The sequence below is a fragment of the Drosophila virilis genome, chromosome 2, assembly GCF_030788295.1.
Source record: "Drosophila virilis strain 15010-1051.87 chromosome 2, Dvir_AGI_RSII-ME, whole genome shotgun sequence".
In the NCBI taxonomy this organism is placed as follows: Eukaryota; Metazoa; Arthropoda; class Insecta; order Diptera; family Drosophilidae; genus Drosophila; species Drosophila virilis.
This window is the reverse complement of record NC_091544.1, coordinates 24,891,761-24,912,111: the sequence shown is the minus strand read 5'-3', so window position 1 is coordinate 24,912,111 and position 20,351 is coordinate 24,891,761. Positions and strand designations below refer to the sequence as shown.

At 37.5% G+C, this 20,351-nt stretch overlaps 1 protein-coding gene across 2 annotated transcripts; it reads right to left on the bottom strand.

Moving 5' to 3' along the window:
- Positions 1 to 1,201: 1,201 nt before the first annotated feature.
- Positions 1,202 to 20,257, bottom strand: LOC6632814 (transcription factor kayak). Of its 2 annotated transcripts, none has more exons than XM_002055865.4 (3): positions 19,915 to 20,257; positions 3,452 to 3,830; positions 1,202 to 3,383 (listed from the first exon to the last, which is right to left on the bottom strand). In XM_002055865.4, exons 1-3 carry the CDS (start codon positions 19,990 to 19,992, stop codon positions 2,125 to 2,127), a joined length of 1,716 nt encoding a protein of 571 aa, XP_002055901.2. In that variant the 5' UTR covers positions 19,993 to 20,257; the 3' UTR covers positions 1,202 to 2,124. The 2 variants fall into 2 exon arrangements, with proteins under 2 accessions (XP_002055901.2, XP_032289443.1); XM_032433552.2 differs by lacking the exon at positions 19,915 to 20,257 and adding an exon at positions 4,762 to 6,213.
- Between the last annotated feature and the right edge of the window lie 94 nt (positions 20,258 to 20,351).

The following is a 20,351-nucleotide window of genomic DNA, read 5'->3' as shown; positions in this document are numbered from 1 at the left end:
TACTCTGTACTCTATATGAAAATGTTTACCTTTTATCAAGAAATTGTTTTTGGCATGGAAGCAAGGTATAAATATATATATATATATATACTGGAACAGGCGAGCTATAATCTTGACATTGTTTCCTTTTCAGCTTGAAACTTTTATTAAGGAGTTGGTCGTCTGGGAACATGATATATCTAAGCTACCACAAGAATAGTTTGAAATTTGGCTAAACGCAAGAGAATATAAAAAATTGAGCGTAGTAGTCTACAGATTCTTTTACTCGTATAAACTTGCAAAAGATGCTAGAGCTTTAGTGCAAAAAATTGTTTAAATATAAAGTGTAAGATCCCATAATGTTAAATATTCTCAATCTACTGAGAAAGATATATATAATTTGAGCCCTGTTCGTCTGTCCAAGAGTCGCGTTTCATAATAGTTAGACCAGAAAAAGTTTTGATATTGTTTCAAGCTATAAATTCAATCCAAATCAGATCAGATTAGTTTTTTTTATAAACATTACTTACTTTTAAGGTTCAGCCTAATTTACCTGTCATATCTAAACGCCAGCTGAGCCAGCGATTTTGTAATTTTATGCGATTTCAATATCGTTTCACACACATCCGTTCCGACTGTGGCCTGGTAGAACTGTGCCCTGATCTTGAAGCGCTAATCGATCTCTAAATTGAATGAAATTGGGCTTTTAGGTTGTTCTGTATTATATTTTTATTTCTCTTACACAATTTTGGTTGTTTTACCCCATTTGGAAAGTGCATTTAATTCATATCTGTTTACAATTTTGTGAATTTGAATTTAAGAAATTTTGCGCATTTTTATGATCCTAAAATTTGTTGCATAAGCAAAAAGGGGCTTGTTTTTCATATACTTTTCGAGGACAAAGGAATTACTCGTATTAAACCGTAAGGCTATATCAAATATTTTTGCCTGATTTGCTTTGCTCGTTTTGTTGTATCATCATCATCATTTATATATATATATATATGTATATAGTTTTTTTTATTGCATAATACACATAATTACATATTAAATAATTGCTTTGCGTTTTGTTTGTCATTTCTTATAAATTGTATTTGAAAATAGAGCGCATTTTGCGTTTAGTAAAAATATATTTGGGTTTTTTCTTGATTTTTTTTGTTGTTTTTTTTCTCTTTGTTTTATGCGCCTTAAATAGTAAATAGTATAAGTATAGTTATTCAAATTCTCATTTTTCTCTCATTTTGAAACTATTATATCATTTATTTATTCTCTTTCCCTATTTTCTCTTTATCAAGGCAACGTATTTAGTTTTTTTTTTTGTTTTGTGTATTTTGAAATATTTAATTTATTGTTTTTTTTAAATGTACAATTTTAAAACCGGCTTAGTTCCTTTCATTACACGCTCTGTTTAAGTTTCGTTTATCATTTAATTTAATTTATTTTTGTTTTGTTTAACTTGTTAATAATAAATATCACAACGCATCCATCATTTACAACATCTCATCCGTTTCTTTCACACTCTCGACGTGCTACAATTCTTTACTTAAATCATTTTTAACATTTCTGCAAATGTTTAGGCATTATTTGTTATAAATATTTCTATATATATGTATATTTTTTGAAAACACACGCAAATGAAAAAATGGTTTAAAAAATTGCACAAAAATACAAGTAGATATATATATATATATCATATAGCATATATATATATATAGAGTAATTAATAATTGATACAGCAAATGATAAATTAAACGTAATAAAGATAATAATACAAAAGCAGTTACACATTTAACAGGGAAAACAATTACAATTATTAAATAAAGTAGCAGAACTTTTACGCCGGCTCGACTCTCTAGCCCAGCCGCCTGCCCGCCACACCAGACCGTCGCACGACTGGGCGTGGCAGGTGCCGGACAACAAATCCGTGTTTACAAATTACAAAAATTAACGTTACAAAAGTAGAGAAAACATTGTGTATAAATCTAAATTAGCGTTCGCTATGTAAACGTAAATCTGTATGCATAAATTGTTGCATGCCGCACGCTGCATGCTGCATGGTGCATGCTGCTTGTTTACAGATTAAAAACTAAATGTAATGTTTGACTTTGTTAGCGACGCGCGCCACCGCCACGCACCCTACACTGGTTATAAGCTAACCAGCTTGGACGGCTCACTTGTGGGCGTTGGCAGTTCCAGCGGATGCTTGTTCTGGGACGAGCAGGTGGGCACCAGGGGCCCGGATACGGGCGTCAGACCAGTGCCGCCATCCATTAGCGAATCAAAATTGAAGGTGCCCGTCGATGGTGTCTGTATCGGCACGCCCTGTATCTGTGTGGGTGGCGCCTTGTTGCCATCGTTGCCCAATTGCTGGACAACAAACGGACGCTGCAACTGTTGGACATTGAGCGTATTGGGACGCGCCTTGGGCAGCTTGTTCAGTGCATTCAATGTGGGACTGTTGAGGTCACCGCCAAAATTGGCAAATATATTTGGCGCCGTGCTAGTTATGGGCGTGTTCAGTGAACAGGAACCGGGGTCGGTCGGTGTCGTCAGGGATGCGGTCAGCGCGGCAATGTTGGGCAGCGCAAAGCAACGTTTGGCCGGCGGCGGACCATCCTGGTCCAATGATGAGCTCGAATCGAGGCCAACATCCTGCGGTTCGTTCTTGATGTGCTGCAGCAGCTGCTCATCGGTGAGCACCGGCTTGAGATCCAGCGGTGAATTGCTGCGCCCCGTGGAATTGAGTGTGGCATCGAAACCGGTGATGGTGCCGCCGCTGCTGCTGTCATTGCTGTTGCTGTTGTTATTGTTATTGTTGCTGCTGTTGCTGTTATTGTTATTGCTGCTGTTGTTGTTGTTGTTGTTGCTATGTTGGCTGCCTGTGCCCGTGCAGCTGCCGGCGCTGAGCAACGTGGTCGGTGCAATCAATCCATTACATGTGACCACACTGAGCAGATCATTGCGCACCTTCTGACAGGTGGGCCGATGCGCCTGTAGGACATATTCCAGCTGGTTTTTGGTCGCATTCAAATTCTCAATCTCCTTCTTCATGTCCTCCCCCTTCTTAATCAGCGCATCGACCTCCTCGGTCAGCTCGTTTGTCTGATCGACGCGTCGCTTGCGACAGCGCGCCGCCGCTAGCTTGTTGCGTTCACGTCGTATGCGACGTTTCTCCTCCTCCTCCGGGGACATGTTGGCCGCCTTGTTAGGTCGACGTCCGCCGCCGCGACGCGCCGGAGTTCCACTGTTTGAGGTAGTTGAGTTGCCGCCAGCCTGGCCAGAGGCGCGTCCAGCATTGTTGACCGCCGCCAGAGCGACGGTGAAGTTGTTGACACCACCATTGGAGCCATTGCCCAGCATGTGGCCACCATTCTGATACGAGGTGCTGTCTGTCGCGGCACTAGCTGCAATTGTCGAAAGTTGGGAATCAGTAAGAGGACACAATCTGGCTGCTGCAGCAATAATTACTCACAAGTATCGGTTGTGCTTTGGTCATCGTTCAGCTGGCCATCGTTCCAGGAACCGTTGGAGTCCTCCGTATCGCTGCCGCGCACACTGTTGCAATTCAGGCCGAGCAAATCGAATTGCGGATTCGCATTGATCGGATTCGCATTCACCACCGCCAATGTGGCAGCTGCCGCTGCCGCCGCCGTTGTGGGCGTGACTGTATTGTTGTTCGTTATGGCGCCCAGCGATGTCAGCGGCGGTGGCTTAAAGCCCGCCTGAAAGGGCACAATTTGCGGCTCCGTGGTCAGCTCATAGATGGTCTCCTCAATGGTGCGCAGCGTAGTCGGCGTCAACGTCGGCGTTGTCAGCGTCGGTGCACTCTGCATGCCATCAAATGTAACGAGCTGCAAGAAACACAGAATGATATATTTCAATAAGTATTTAACACTCTAGTATTTAAAACTAAACATAATTTCAGCAGGCAATTTCTCAATAGAAATAAAAGATGAGTTCTCAAATGAAAGTCACATTAGGATTCATTGAAATGCTGGGGCGCAGCCAACTTAACGACCTTACAAAAACATTTTCGATATAAAATAGATATCGATATTTAGAATTAGAGAAGTTGCCTTACGCCTCCCTAAAATGGCCAGCCGCAGCCAACTTAACAAGCATCCAATATATAAGACGGAACAGCTCAATCAACCTGATTCTAATTGCAAATGACGACAAAGTTTCAAATTAAATAATATAAATTTTAAAGAAGATAAAATACAGACGCCAATTCTATTTAAGAATAGAAAACAGTTAGGTGAAAGCTATCGATATTGTTTAGTTTCAAAAATATCCTTGCAATTCATAAAATGCATTCTCAGGCACAAAAATAAACACGTTGAAGAAGAGACGAAATATAAATATTGTTGCTTATTAAAAGAGATAAACATGTTAAATAAGTATCGATATTTATCGATAAGCTTTACATACAAAATATTAGAAGTAAGCAAAACTAATGACAACGCTTTTATGACCAATGCAAACATGTAAGCCCCTTTTCTTCAGAATTATCTTATGTTCATAGTTTGAAACAAAAGTGAATAACAACAATCGATAAATCGATAGCCGAATATGTATGTCAAATAACGAAAATTGATGATCGGTTGTCATCATATAAAAACCGTGCTGTGCAGTGTGACCGTATATGTAAACAACGTACTTTTGGTCACACTGATATAAAGATCTAGTACAGTTACTGCGCTGAGCACAAAAGTTTCGATATGCTGAGCCCATTCGTTGGTGATGATCGATAACTTATCGCCTGTTATTGAGCTATCGTACCTGCTGCATAAAAAGCTCACTGGCCAAAAAATTTGCAATTTCGCTGGCATTATCCAATGCTAATTTATCGCCATTTGTTGTTGCTGCTGTGGACAACTGTTGCTGTTGCAGTTGTTGTTGCTGCTGCTGCTGTTGCTGATTATAATTAATATGCGCACAATTGTTGTGGTATTGTTGTTGTTGTTGCTGCTGCTGCTGCTGCTGCTGTTGTTGTTGTTGTTGTTGCTGCTGGCTTAAAAAGCTTTGCATTTGGCACATGGCGGCCATTGCGGCTGTCGCACTGTTCGCGGCGTTGGCGTTGCTGCTGCTGCTGCTGCTGTTGTTGCCGTTCGCACTCACAGTAGCAATTGATGCTGTTTGCATGTTGCTGCGTGCAGTCTGTGTCATGTTGGCGTTGTTGTTGCTGTTGTTATGGCCATATGATTGCTTTGCATGTTGTTGTTGCTGGTAGACCGACAGCGTGGGCTGTTGCTGACGTAACAATTGCTGCTGCTGCTGCTGTTGTTGTTGTTGTTGCTGTTGCAGCTGTTGTTGATAGTACTGCTGTTGAGTATACTGCTGCTGCTGCAGCTGGTTGTATGGCGCCGCATAAGGCAGCTGCAATTGTTGCTGCTGCTGCAACAGCTGTTGTTGCTGTTGCAGTTGCTGTTGTTGCTGATGCTGCTGCTGCAGCTGCAACTGTTGCTGATAGTAGGGCTGGTAGCACGCATTATGCGTTCTACCATTGAGATTTTTCATCATAACGCGCGTAGCTTATAGACTAGTGTGTGTGTGTGTGTGTGTGTGTAGCTTAATAATTATTGAGTATACGCAGTGAGCAAATATTACGTATACGCAAAGTTCGTAATTTTTTTTTGACTAGCTTTACAAATATTCGTTTTGGCGTAAAACAATATATATGAACAACAATTATGTGTATATAATCAATATGCTAGATATTCTTAACTTGAGTATTAACAACAGCGTGTTAAAGAAAATTAATGTTAAATTAAATATTTACAGCAAACTTTTCTTGGAAAAGCTAAAAATTGTAATGTTGCTTTTGCTGATCATTAAATAGTTGTTGTTGTTGTTGTTGTTGTTGTCGTAGTTGTTGTTGCTCTTGAGTTTTGGGGCGCCAAAATTAGGTTCGTTCGTTTCGCGTTTTTGGCTTTTGCGTTTGCCTTTCGTTTATCATTTATTTGTTCGTTCGTTTTGGACTTCAGATTCGTTGTTATTGTTGCTGCGTTGCTGCTGCTTCTTACCCGCTTTCCGGCGGCTTCAGACGCGCCGCCAGCAGCGTTTGCCAATTTCGCAACTGTTCGAAATGTGCGTGCAGCTTGGCCAATGCAAACATAATAAATTAAATTATGAAAACAACAAACAGGCACGTGTTGACAACGTTTTAACAAATCAAATTTTAAATATTTATATATACATATATATATATTTTAAACAATTGCAATAATCGTGACAATTATAATTAACAACAAGAAAAAAACACGCCCGCCTGCGGCAAGAAAACTGTTTTTAATTGCAACCAAATTGCGCGTGTTATATAATTATGTTGTTGTTGTGCGCTCAGCTCTCTATATATATACATATATATCTATATGTATATAGCTTGGCATGTGCATGTACTATATATGTATTGTGTACATTTGTATATGTATTTCGTTGCGCTCTTTCTTTTATATATATATATATATATATATATATATATATGCTTAGGGCCTCGCAATTTGCACACGCATAAATTTATGTTTAATTAACTTAACTCGGGCCACGCCTCTAAATAAACTTTATTTCTTTTTTTATATATACATATATATATACATATATAAATAAAAACTGTATGTGTATTTCAGCACGCGGCGTGCAGCGAAAAATCTTCGTCGTGTGTTTTTCTTTTTCTTTTTTTATTTTTATATTATTTCTCTTTTCGCTTAGCTTAATTCCTGCTCTTTAAGTTAATTTCATTCGTTGTTTCGAAATTCGTTTGGCAATTGCACGCGGCTGCGAGAAAAAAAGACAACAACAATTAAGGAGCACAATTTGATTTTTATTTCTATTTTATTTATTTTGTTATATTCTTTGCAATTTTCGTTTTTCCGTTTGCTTTCAAAATTTTCCTTTTCTTTTTCGTTTTATTTGTATTTCGTTTTTATTTTCGGGCGATCAGCAGCAAATGTTTTTACTTAATTTCAAAATTCGAAACTTCGATGGTTCGTTGTTCGTTTGCGACTGAGCGAAAGAAATTGAAATTGGCAGAAACGATTCTTTGAGATTCAGATACAAATGCATACACACGCAGAGAGAGTGTGTGTGTGTGCGCGTTGTTGTTCTCCTGAGTGTGTTTCTGAGTAAATTAGACGATGACAACAACAGCAGCAACAACAACAACAACAACAACAACAACAACAATAATAGCGTTTAGCAGCTAAGCAAATCGAATAAATTTTGAAATGTGCGCGCGCTGCCTGCTCTTAATTAAGGCAGCAGCCCACACAACAACAACAACAACAACAACAACAGCAGCAGCAGCAGCAGCAGCAGCAAGAAGAGGCAGCAACAGCAACAGCCCACGCCAACGGCAACAGTTGCTGCCATAAGTTTAGCCATAAACATTTGTTCAGCTAGTTTGATTTCTAGCGAATTTCATTTGTGCTTATTTATAGCAATAATTTGTATGCTATAAAAGGTATCTGCACTAACTTGAGCAGCCTGCACACTATTTAAGTCCCAGTCTCTAAAGTTAGAAAGCGGCTTATTCTATTGCCATACACTATACAACATAAATAAAGTTCTGTTGCCAGCGCGTTTGATAACATTTTTGGCTTGTAAAGAAAGCAGCCCCCAAATTATGGAAAAATAAAACTTTAAAAATTATAAAAAATAAAAAGTAATTTAACAAATTGTTTACAATCCCTATGTTATATTAAAATATTGTATTCACATAAATTGACAGCGGCTAGTCGTGGCAACTCTGCGATGCGCTACTTTGCAACACTTTTTTTTTTTAAGCCATACGGCAACTCTAATTTCCATGCAAAGACATGTGCCTAAACGCTTGTGCTGTCAGAAATAATCAGCTAATATAACATCAATACGCCTCTTTCAGGCTGTCAGCCGGGAGCATTTAGCAAGAGTTATGGCTTATGTATATATTTTGTATAAATAGCAACAAGAGCTGTCACAGTTCCCAGAAGAAGAAACAAACAACAAATAGTACAAGAAAGAAATGCAAGTGCGTGTGCCGTCAGATTGGCTGGGAGCAGGTGTCTTGTCGCTGGCAATAAACAATAACAATTATTGTATTTCAAGAGCTGCGTACGAACAGTTGCCAAATGGCATATTTTTACACCTTGAGCCCCTGTGAAAATGTCTTAAAAGGGCATGATGTATTTGTGCAAATATATGTAACAGCCCCGACACCATAAATTACACATATTTTTGATCTGCATCAATAGTTGAGTTCGGCCGTATGAACGCAAAGTTGCCTAAATATATAAGAGCTAGACTTTTACAATTTAGAAGATAGCTCCTCGCAGTGCCAGTTCGCAGTATGAGCTTTCTTACGATAATCGGCAACTAGTTGACAATGGACATTAAATTTACCATTTGGCTTATAGAATAATATATATAGATCAAATATCTTTCATTTTATAGCCACCCGCCCATCCTTGCGCCAGCTGCATTTGATAGAGGGAGGTTTGTAAAAGAAGGTTCAGGGTATTCCATAGTCGGGCACTCCCGACGAGCAAATTGCGTTGCTCAACACTGAAAACAACTGTGGCGCACTTCGCATGATTTTTATTGTTGTTGTTTGCTTTGATTTTGGGGCGCAGTGAAATTTGTTAATGTTTATCTGCTTTTTTTTTATAAATATTATCGTGGGGCGTTGATCCTTTGACTTATCGCTTTGCATTTCCTTCAACTCGTTATTTGCTGGGCAACAATCAAATTTATTCTTTGTGTATTTGTTGACTTAAGCTTTTGAAGTTAACCGCTTTTTTGTGGTTTTTGTTTGCATAAATTTTTAAACATTTGCGACTCTCGTTTTAACCCACTTTCCAAAGTGGAATCTCATTTGTTTTTGAGGGGGAATTGCATAAAGGGCACAAATAAATTGAAAATTAAATGAGCGCAGATGCTTTTCGCAGAACCCATTTGCAGATGAATCAGCCAATTTAGTTGAATTAAAAATATATAATAATATATAGTATATAGTATATAGCTCTCGTCGCGCGTTATCGTAATTGTCTAAATTGAAACGAGCTCGTTTGACGCAGCGAGCAACTAGTCTTATCACAACCAGCCCCAAAGTTCAGGTCGAAGGGGTCAATTGCGCTCGCCGAGCAAGAGGCGGGCATGAAAAAAAGCTGACGTCGAAAATACCCTCCAATAGCTAGCCGGAGCAGGGCGTATTACTGCTTTTACGCTCTGGAGAGCCAGCAAAAGCATGCGCAGCGAGTCCCATGTTAAATTGGCTAATCGAGTAATCGGCTAATGAAAGGACTTGCTGTCAGTTTGGCAGTGAGAAGCGCAACAAAATGAGAAGCCATATGAGAAAATTAAGATATAAGTTGAAAAGAGCAATCGGTTTACATTTGCTGCGCTTCTTAAATGCTTCTTTATACCCTTACGACACTCTTTCTTGCGCTAAGCTTCTCGGTGGACTTCTCTTACGCTTCCTGCTTCTCGCAGCTTCTCGCGATAGTTGATCTAGACCTATCGAAAGACTTTTCACTTTCTATTACGAAAAGAATTGCTGCTTCGCTTCTTGCAAAACTTCTCATTACGCTTCTCGCTATTCTACTCGTTGGAGTTCCTGCTGCTCTTCTCGTCACACTTCTTCACAATTTATCGGCAGACTTTTCACTTGTCTTTTCGTTAGGCTTTTTGTTTTACTTCTAGTTACTATTCTCGCTATTCTTTCCTCTACTCCTTATAATACTCGTAACTCTTCGCGCTAGACTTATCGGAAGACTTTTCACTTGACTTTTAGTAAGGCTTCTCGCTTGGTTTATTGCTTAGTTTTCGTTTAAGTTTTCGTTAGTTTTTTGCTTCCTTCTCGATACGCTTCACACTATGCTTTTCGCTTCTTTGTGTTACTCTTCACGTTAGATTTTTTCCTTATGCATCTTGGTAAACCTCTTGATCTCTTATTGGACAGATTGATGTTTAAGTGGCTGCAGGGTATCTTTAAGCAGAGCATAGTATTTTTTATATGCTGACTAATGCAGCGACTGCAAAGTAGGATAGTAAAAAATTTGATAAGCAAATGTAGCTCAACTAAACGTAGCGCGGGCGCAGCTACAGTAATCACTGCTGCGCGTAAACACCGCAAATGAATTCATTAACAAATATGAATATTTTATATAAATGTAATTTAACATTTATTTATTAATATAAAATTATAAAAACTGTGTGATTTGTGTGTTTGGCAGGCGAAAGTTGCGATGCCCTTGAAATTAATTAGTTCACTTTAAACGAATTCGCACTGTGTTTGTGTTTATATTTGACAAATACGCGGCGAAGTGAGGGTTAAGAAGGCGAAAAGCACAAGAAAACGACGGCATCGCTTCAAGTGTTGTTATTGTTGTTGTTGTTGTTGTTGTTGCTGCTGCTGTTGCTCTGTAGTAGCTGACGTGTTGAGTTATTTTTAAGCCAATTTTAGCCAGACAATGACGCAATAAGGCAAAATACAAACGGAATACAAACAACTTGCCAGCCACAAAACGATGACAATTTCATTTGCTTATATCAAAAGTGGCGAGCACAAGTCACAGCTGTTAAGCAAATAGCGAAGATTAGCAGACAGACTGTTAGGCCGCTGTTAAGGAAATGTTAAATTTTTATAAGTGGAATCCAAATCAAATAACAAGCGAGAGCATTACAATTTGGCAGACAAATGCAATTGTTTTTTGTTAAATTTCAACTTTGCGAGCTTTGACTTAGCAGATTTTGTAGATCTGTTATATCATAGCTGTTAACGCCAGACTGTTAGGTCGCTGTTAAGGCTATGTTAAGTGTATGTAACTGACATAAATTTTATGAAATAAAATTACCACAATTCAAACTATTCAAGAACTTTGAGTTAAAAATGCTGCAGATATTTCACTTTGTTAAATGAGTTATATAAACTTATTAGGCCCATGTCTAGGGTATTTGTAAGTCGAAACTTATTAGTCTGGAGTAACTTAACTAGCTTCGGCTTTAAATCAACGCTTATTTTAGCCATGTGGCGTTGTTTTTTAATGCCTATTATTTATTTATTTCTATGTGCAATTGTATAAATTAAGCGGCTCGCTAACTTAAATTGTGTATAGATGCATTTAGATACTGCCAATTGGCTGACGAAGGTTAAAACAAAGGCTCGCCGACAGAGCGAGCGAGCGGCTTATTAGAAATGCGCATTATTTGCAATAACAACAATTTTTGATTTCTAATTGGCAAAAAGAGTTGCCACAAAGCGATACAAAATACAAATAAAAAGGCGCTCAAGTGCAAATAGGCATTGTTTTTATTTGTTGTTGTTTTTGTTGTCGTGACTGCAGTCAAAGTTGTTGCAATGTCAGCGATAGAGTTGACAAGTTCAAGTGCGCTGTTAGTAGGCCAGCGCAGTCCGGCCAGAGTTGTCAAGTGCATGTGCGCGTGTGTGTGTGTGTGTGTGTGAGTGTGTACAGTTTGCACTTCCCTTTGCGATAAGCGCATGCATAATTTAAAATAATATTTTCTGTGCACTTCTGTTTTTGCATAAGCAACAATTTTTCTGCGAATAAAACAATTAATAAAAAGGGAGAAGCGAAACAAAATGTATTGTACTTCTCTTCTTTTAAAATTCGTTTTGTGAGCTTTGTTGTTGTTTTTGTATTTTCTGCGTTCGTTTGGAAAGGAGAACGTGACCGCAATGCCGTAGTGAAATTGTCTGGAGTGGGCAGCTCTGAGTGCCTGTGCTGTTTTCGATAAGCCCAGCCCAAGCCAGCGCTGCCAGCCGCCCGTTCCCGCTGCCCGTTCCCGCGCCCGGTCTCGCTTCCGCGCCCAGAGTCAACGCCCGGCCGGTTGCCTTCCAAGTTTTCGTTTTTTTTTTTTTTTTTTTTTGCCGGCCTTTTTCGGGCACGCAAACGCCGCTTGACCATATGCCAGATATACCATACCATAGTGTGTGTATGTGTGTGTGTGTGTGTGTGTGTGTGTGTCTGTACTATATATGATTATTTGTGCAAAACAAGCGACTGCCATTAAAAAATCACTTGATGGTTTGTCCATTTTTGGAACGCCCACGCGAACTGCTGCGCTTTGCGGCGTCCGTCTGCTGGCGAAAATTGAATTAAACATTTTTGTTGTTGCTGTATTATTTTTTATTTTTGGACAGTCATAATTCAAAAATTTGCCAAAAAGTGCAGCAAACACCCAAAAAAATGTCAATGCGAGAAACTGGCGAGGGTCGCAGCTACATAAATTTCAGCTCGAAGGGGGTTTCAGTTCTCTTCTTTTTTTTTTTTTTTTTTTGTGTGGTATCCGATTGCGATTCCTTTCGTGCCAGGCTTTTAAGTTCAGTGTCAAATTAATCAGACTTTTGTTTGGCCTGTGCCATGGGGCTGCACGGGGCGTGTCAGCGACAACAACAACAACAACGACAACGACAGCGACAACAACTCATTTGACAAATTTACATGTGTTGCTGAACAAAAATATTTCTGTTCTGTCGTTTTGTTTAACTTTAAGCAGTGCATTGAACCCACCTAATGAATATACTTGTATTGTATTATTATGCTCACACACACACACAAACGCTCACATCAATGTTTGCCAAAGGTGTGCGATGTGCTTGCGATAACACAAAAATGTTCTCTAATTGTCGTGACTGTACTCGAATATAACATACGAAATATCAGCAATAAATTTATGATAATAGTTGCTTGATTTCAAGTATCTACTTTTTTTTGTTAACAAACTTCTCTGCGATTAAACAGATCGCTCTAAAGAATACTGCTTATTAGATTTAGACTTTGCTGCTTTCTGCTTTGAATCTTCTTTAGGCCTCAAGTCTAGACGGAATGTGAATTAGCCTAAATGATCTATGATCTGCAAGTCGAACTTCTGGAAACTTTAAGAGACGAATAATGGAAATATAAAACGAAAGTGAAATTGAAGTTATTTTTTTAAGAATCCAAAGTATTTTACTGTAATTATTTGAAATATTATTGTGAGTATTGAAATATTTCAACAATTTTCCACTGTAACTTCTAATGAATCCCGAGTTTCTCACCAAAATTTCGCTTATGTCTGCATTGACTGATTGATTGCAGGTTATTTTTTATACTTAGGAACAGATTTCATGAACTATAAACCAATAGTTGCCGAGTTTCTTGGGTCTGCAAACAATAATGGTAGACTCTGTCTCTATTGCCAACATGGATAAGGAGGGTTTTTTGTTTGTCTTTGGTATTTTCTATTTAATTTCATTGCATTGAGTGTCGTAACACTTGAACTCATTGCAATTCATGAGAAATTCACACAAACTGATAAAAAAAAAGTAAAGTTTAATAAAACCCAGACTTTAGATAAGCAAACAATTGTGGGCATTGATAAAGTCAATTCATATTTAGATAGATAGCATTCAGTGGAACTCTTGCTGGCTGCCAATTGGGTTTGCACTCTGGTTCAAGTGTCATTAACTTGTAATTAAATTTGTAAAGTAAAACATGCACAGGGACAGACAGAGAGAGAGAGAGAAAGGACAGTCGGCAAATGGGGAAATACCCGCAGTAGAGAAAAGCGGCTAATAAAATGACGCGACATTGGTCTAGGAATAATTTATTTAAATGCATTTTGTCGCGACACGACTACAAAAACAATCACCCAAAGCAACAGCAACAACAATGGAAAATAATAATAAAAAAAAAAAAAAAAAAACGGCAACAACAAGCTTGCCTTTTGGGGGAGTTCGGGATATTTATGGCAAAGTTTGCCAGCTCGAGGAAATGGCAAATAAACGACGCGTCGGCGAGGCGCCGCGGACACAGGACGCAAGGACAACACGTAGCAAATGCAGGCGACGCTGCACAAGGGCAAATAAAGCGTGATAGGGGCACTGGGTAGTAGGGCGAGTAGGAGGGTCTAGCTCGGCAGACAGTTGGCAGTCAGCAGTCAGACTAAGTAGTAAAAGTTGTTTTCACTTTTCAGACCAAACGTTTCGCCAGCCAAAGGCTGGGCCAATTCCAAGAAGGACAATGCGACGCCGGCCAAATCAAAAAGAAAAAACTCAAAGGAAAATGTGCATTTGCGGTAAGTTGTCGCTGTTGTTGCTGTTGTTGCTGATGTTGTTAGTAGTTCTTGCTGGTCACTTGACTGCTGCTTCAAATTACAAACGAAATGAAAGGGTCGGAAATGATGGTGGACACACATGTGCCCAATGTCCTGAACGTTGCCAACTGCGCTCTAAAAGTAAATGACAGATCAAATTAGTAGCCAATGTAATGCTTGCAGACTTTATAAGCTGCACATCTAAACAAATATAAATGTACATAAAGCATTAGCGCAAAATTGAATTGCAATTCAATGAGCTAGTCCAATGTTCAACTTCACGCTGCAATTAACTGGGCCGCAATTTAATGGCCAGAAAATAATAAAAAAAAAGCACACACACACACACACACAGGCACATATAGAAAAACACATATACAATTGGCCAGTTAATCGCCTACTTTCTTGTGTTAGCCACAAAATGAAATCATTTCTACAGTTGGCAACAGGGCAACAGCTGCACTCAAGCTGTGCTAGAACTAGTTGCGAATTATAAGCAAAAATAGTTAAATGCGGCGTGAGATAAATTAAATGCTCAAGAGAACTTAAATTTGTGTTCTCAACTAATATTATAAAGACATAATACCTATATAATAATATCTATATCTATATTGATCTGATAGTTACCTATATCTATGTAATTGCCGCAATTCACCAAAATACTTTTCATTTTACAGTGTATAGAATATCTATATATGATATATATAAATAATACTCTATCTATCTGACAATTATTTATATTCACCTTATTCACCTAAAGGCCGCATTTAAACAAATTATCTCTCATTTTACAGTGTATAAAATGTTTTTTAAATATTTACAATCCATTTGCTCTATATATCTTAAGCTCTGCACGCAGCTCAGCCTGGTTAACAGCACATTATGTATGGGTAGTTATTTGTATTATATATTTTTTTTTTTTGACTTTTTTGACACCGGCTGTCACGTATTTGTCAAGTGCGCTTTCTTACTATCGGGCCCACGAACTGTCAAAGACGCCCACACAGCCACCAATGAAAACTACTCGTAAAGTGCCCGTCCCGTGCCCCCTCCAACAAAATAAATAAATCTTACAAATTCATAAGAAAACAATCGAATGAATAGCCCCCAACCCTCCTCCACACATTGTGCACTTTTGCCATATTCAGTTAATTAAAAGTGCTTTTTATTTTTGTTTTGCTCAAAAATTTTGTGCCAAAGAAAGTTGAAATTGTCTTTGGTCTCTTTGTTGCCATCCGCCTCGACTCGTTGCCCCCTCATTTTGTGGGGGAGCACACACACACACACGCACACACTCATTTTGTTTCGTTTCATTGAAAGAGTTTTCAACGTGCATCTACTTAAATGAGTGATGAAGTCTGCCCTTGTAACTCCCTCGCACACTGTGAAGACGGTCTACACTCAGCGAAAAACATCACATTGAGGAAAACATGTATGCCACAAATTGTTTACGAAACAAATATTATTTCATTATTAAGGGGTTTTCCGATCTTAAAAGCAAAGTTGCAATTACCAAAATACTTTTTGAATATTCCATGAAAAAATATGTAAAAAACTTCGCTTTCAGTCTATCGCAATAATAATAATGATAGCCCAGCCAGTGTTGGTTAAGCGCTTATGAAAGTTATCGATAATAGGTTGTTTAATTTAATGGTTTAGTGTTTAGTGTAAGCTCTGCTATTGAATTCGAACTTAACAGCTAAATGAATTATGTTGTCAAATTTAACGTTTTAGCATTATTACAAGCTTTTTGTTGATTTAGTCGAATGTTTTTCTCAGTGCATTTGTACTTAAGCGCCTTTAATTAAACAATTTGAGAGCTTAAGTCGCATATGTCAGAAGTCGCAAGTGTTTGACTTGAAGCATGTTACTTTGAACCGCCCCAATTGTGGCAAAAATTATATACATATATATATTTGAGAAGTAGTTGTATACATATAAATATACCAGCATGACCCTGCTTATGTGCGAATGCATTATGAAAGCGAGCTTGTGGCGAGTATCAAGTGTCACGCGAATGCCTTTTGGGCCAGTTAGTGCCAGTTGAGGGGTCATGCATGCGACGGCTGCCAATTCCAATTCGCTTTCTACGCGCATTTAAGCCCAGACCAGGCTGAGCATTGAACCCTGTGCCATGTCCGTGCGACAGCAGGGTGATTGGGCTATATTTATGCATATATATATATACCAAGTATAAGCCCCGAATTAGTTGGCAACCAAACTTTGATAAATTGCCACGAAAATCGCACGTGTTTGCGATATCGTCAAGCGGCGCCGCGGCCAGACGCCCGATCACTGGACTGTGAAATGCAATGGACGTAATATGCAAAAAAAAAAATAATAATAAAAAAAAAACCAAAAAGAAAAAAACTGCAAAAAGGTAAATAAATTAACGGACAAACTGCTTTTTATAGCTGCTCATGAGTTGGCAACGTGATTTTTTTTTTTTGTTTCGGCTTTTAAGAGGGTGGCGAATAGTTTTCCATGTAATATAATTCCCTTAGCAATTATGTGTATATAAGTTAAATATGCGTCGAGAAACAAAAACAAACAAATTGTTCGTAGAAAATTGTTCAAAACTGCAATATAAATCGCTTAAGCATTGTTAAGAAAACAAAAAACGTATTATAAATCAATTTCATACAAGCAGAAGTGTGAGAAAATCAATGGAAAATAATCTATGTAAAAGTTTGCGAAACACAAAAATAAATTAATTTTGTCCATGAATTGAATGCTTGTCTGACAATTCAAAATATATATTAATATTTATATTGATGGCTCTGGCGACCTTTCCATATTTCAATATTTATTTGTTGGCTGGCTCGAGGTCCGTGTTTGTTAAAACAAACAATGAAAAACAATTTTATTCAATTCTCTTCCGATATATTTCGGTTGCACATCGGCAAACCGTCTTCAGGGCACTAACACCAAGATACAAAAAACAATTAACAATTATAATACAATAAATTAAACATTATTTCGAACATTTTACATACATTATTTTACACGTCTGCGCTTTTTGACGTGGAGATTGTTACTGAGGTTGTTTGACTGTTTAAGAGGTGTCTGTACAAGTGAGCGCAATTTTCTGTGTCTGTCTTGTAGTTTAGTCGTTTGTAGGTTGGTGTGTTAATTATGTGTAGCATTTCCAATGTGTGTCGCTTGTTATAGTGTTGTTCTTGTTGTAAGATTGTTGTTTCATCAAAATTTGGTGTGTGGTTGCTTCTTATACAATGGGTCATAAGTGCTGTTTTCTGTATATTATTTTGATGTCTTAGTTTGAAGTCCGATTTATGTTGACTAATCCTTGTTTTTAGCTTCGATTTTGTTGTACCTATGTAGACACTATTGCACTTGTTGTTGTTATCCCCGCCACATGGTATTTGGTAAACGACGTTGCTTTTTTCGATCATCGGGATTTTCGACTTTATCTTGTTGAAGAATTTTTGTAATGTATTCGTCGGTTTGTGTGCTACTTTTATATCTTGTTTGTTATAACAGTCTGAGTTTGTGAGGCGTTCTGATAGTCGTGGTACATATATTAGTGATTTGTATATTTTAGCAGGTTCTGTTGGCTTTTTTCTTTCGATGGGATCACCGGCTTCCCCAGTAATCGCAGATATATTAATGGAGGAACTGTTGGACAAGATTACAGATAAATTAAAAATAAAACCAAGACTCTTGACCAAATATGTAGATGACCTTTTTGCCATAACGAACAAAACAGACGTGGAAAATATTCTAAAAGAATTGAATTCCTTCCACAAACAGATAAAATTTACAATGGAATTAGAAAAGGACGGGAAATTACCATTTTTAGACTCTATTGTAAGCAGAATGGACAACACACTCAAAATAAAGTGGTATAGGAAACCCATAGCCTCCGGACGAATACTCAACTTCAATTCAAACCACCCAAAGAGTATGATAATCAATACAGCACTAGGCTGTATGAATAGAATGATGAAAATATCGGACACAATATACCACAAAGAAATTGAACATGAAATCAAAGAACTTTTGACCAAAAATGACTTCCCCCCAAATATAATCAAAACATTATTAAAAAGACGACAAATCGAAAGAAAAAAGCCAACAGAACCTGCTAAAATATACAAATCACTAATATATGTACCACGACTATCAGAACGCCTCACAAACTCAGACTGTTATAACAAACAAGATATAAAAGTAGCACACAAACCGACGAATACATTACAAAAATTCTTCAACAAGATAAAGTCGAAAATCCCGATGATCGAAAAAAGCAACGTCGTTTACCAAATACCATGTGGCGGGGATAACAACAACAAGTGCAATAGTGTCTACATAGGTACAACAAAATCGAAGCTAAAAACAAGGATTAGTCAACATAAATCGGACTTCAAACTAAGACATCAAAATAATATACAGAAAACAGCACTTATGACCCATTGTATAAGAAGCAACCACACACCAAATTTTGATGAAACAACAATCTTACAACAAGAACAACACTATAACAAGCGACACACATTGGAAATGCTACACATAATTAACACACCAACCTACAAACGACTAAACTACAAGACAGACACAGAAAATTGCGCTCACTTGTACAGACACCTCTTAAACAGTCAAACAACCTCAGTAACAATCTCCACGTCAAAAAGCGCAGACGTGTAAAATAATGTATGTAAAATGTTCGAAATAATGTTTAATTTATTGTATTATAATTGTTAATTGTTTTTTGTATCTTGGTGTTAGTGCCCTGAAGACGGTTTGCCGATGTGCAACCGAAATATATCGGAAGAGAATTGAATAAAATTGTTTTTCATTGTTTGTTTTAACAAACACGGACCTCGAGCCAGCCAACAAATAAATATTAATATTTATAGAATAACGCATAAAATAATTGAGCTCGAGACAAACAGATAAATATTAATTTTTAGTATTGATTTATCATCTCAGAAAAAAACTCAAGCTAATAATATAATATCTCGATAAAAAAATGGTGTCAAATTAAAAGTAGACAATATTAAAAAAAAAAATAAACAAGTAATATGATAAATTTTAATTTATCAAACAAATTATTAAACAAATTAGAAAATCTTTATACAAATTTAGAAACGTTAAAGAATTTAAGAGGCCGCACTTACTTCAAATATCGAAACAAATAGTGCTTAGATTTAGTCAAAGAACGATTATATTTTTTTTTTATCGAAATCGGTTTACAATTGCTAAACATAAGTTTGGCCCCCTATATTAACGAAGCGCTAACAAGGTCGTCAGAACTGTACAAATATTTGAAATATTTGTGGTTTATCAGCGACGCAAAATGCTGGATTTTAGGTGGGTCGACGCCTACAAAACTAGTATTTCTACACTTGCCACACTCAATAATAATTATTATTATCGCAGAAAAAAAAACAAATGAATAGAAATCGTTGCGCTGATAAGGCGACACCCTGCCATTTAATCATTAAACAAACAAATTCAATCGCAAAACAGCAAATCACACAAAATACGATACATAATGGGGGCGCAAAAAAAAATAAAAATAAAAATAAGAAAAATAAATAAAATCAAAGGGTATACGACGACAAATTTCCAAGAATATTATTTGCGACGATAAGGCTAATGCAATGTTGTATATATATACATGTATATATATATAGATTCATATATGGTATTTACATAAATGTTTTTTAAGCAAAAGGCAAAACGACAACTGGCCGAGACTTCTGGAAATTTCAGGCCTCCCTCAACCCACTGCAACTTGATTGATAAGCAAAACAACTGTTTATTAAACTTGTAGTTGGGGTCTAGAGATTGTTTTTTTTTTTTTTTTTTTTTTGTTTTGTTTTTGCAACCAATGCTTACCACTTTGGGCAAAGGCGACAACGGCATGTTGAACAGTGGATATTCATCGCCAAAGATATTGTAGTTATCCAGCGTCATGTTTGTTGGATATATGTCTATATTCTCTATGATATCGGTTAGATAGCAATTGCCTTTATGAGGCGCAACAGGCGACGTTGTCGTCTGTGCCGATGACGAATGCAAATTTCTGGCGAAATTTGTATTTTGTATTTATTGTTGTTGATGTTCTTGTTGTTTGAATATTTGTATCTAGCGCGCACTTAACAATGTATCTGTATCTGTAGCTTTATTGTCTCTGCTGCAAATTTATATCTTGTTGTCAGTTTTTTTTTTTCGCGAATTAGTCGCGCACTCGCCCGAACATGCCGTGTGTGTATTATTTACAAAATATGTTCAAAAATGTTTACACAAATTTTTCGCGTTTAGCTTAGTAGTTT

Excerpts from the sequence above, each read along its gene's own strand:
- LOC6632814 (XM_032433552.2), bottom strand. The coding sequence starts at position 5,502 with ATGATGAAAAATCTCAATGGTAGAACGCATAATGCGTGCTACCAGCCC. Across the intron at positions 3,831-4,761 it reads GTGAGCTTTTTATGCAGCAG|CTCGTTACATTTGATGGCAT; the intron begins GTACGATAGCTC and ends TGTTTCTTGCAG. Across the intron at positions 3,384-3,451 it reads CCAAAGCACAACCGATACTT|CTAGTGCCGCGACAGACAGC; the intron begins GTGAGTAATTAT and ends CGACAATTGCAG.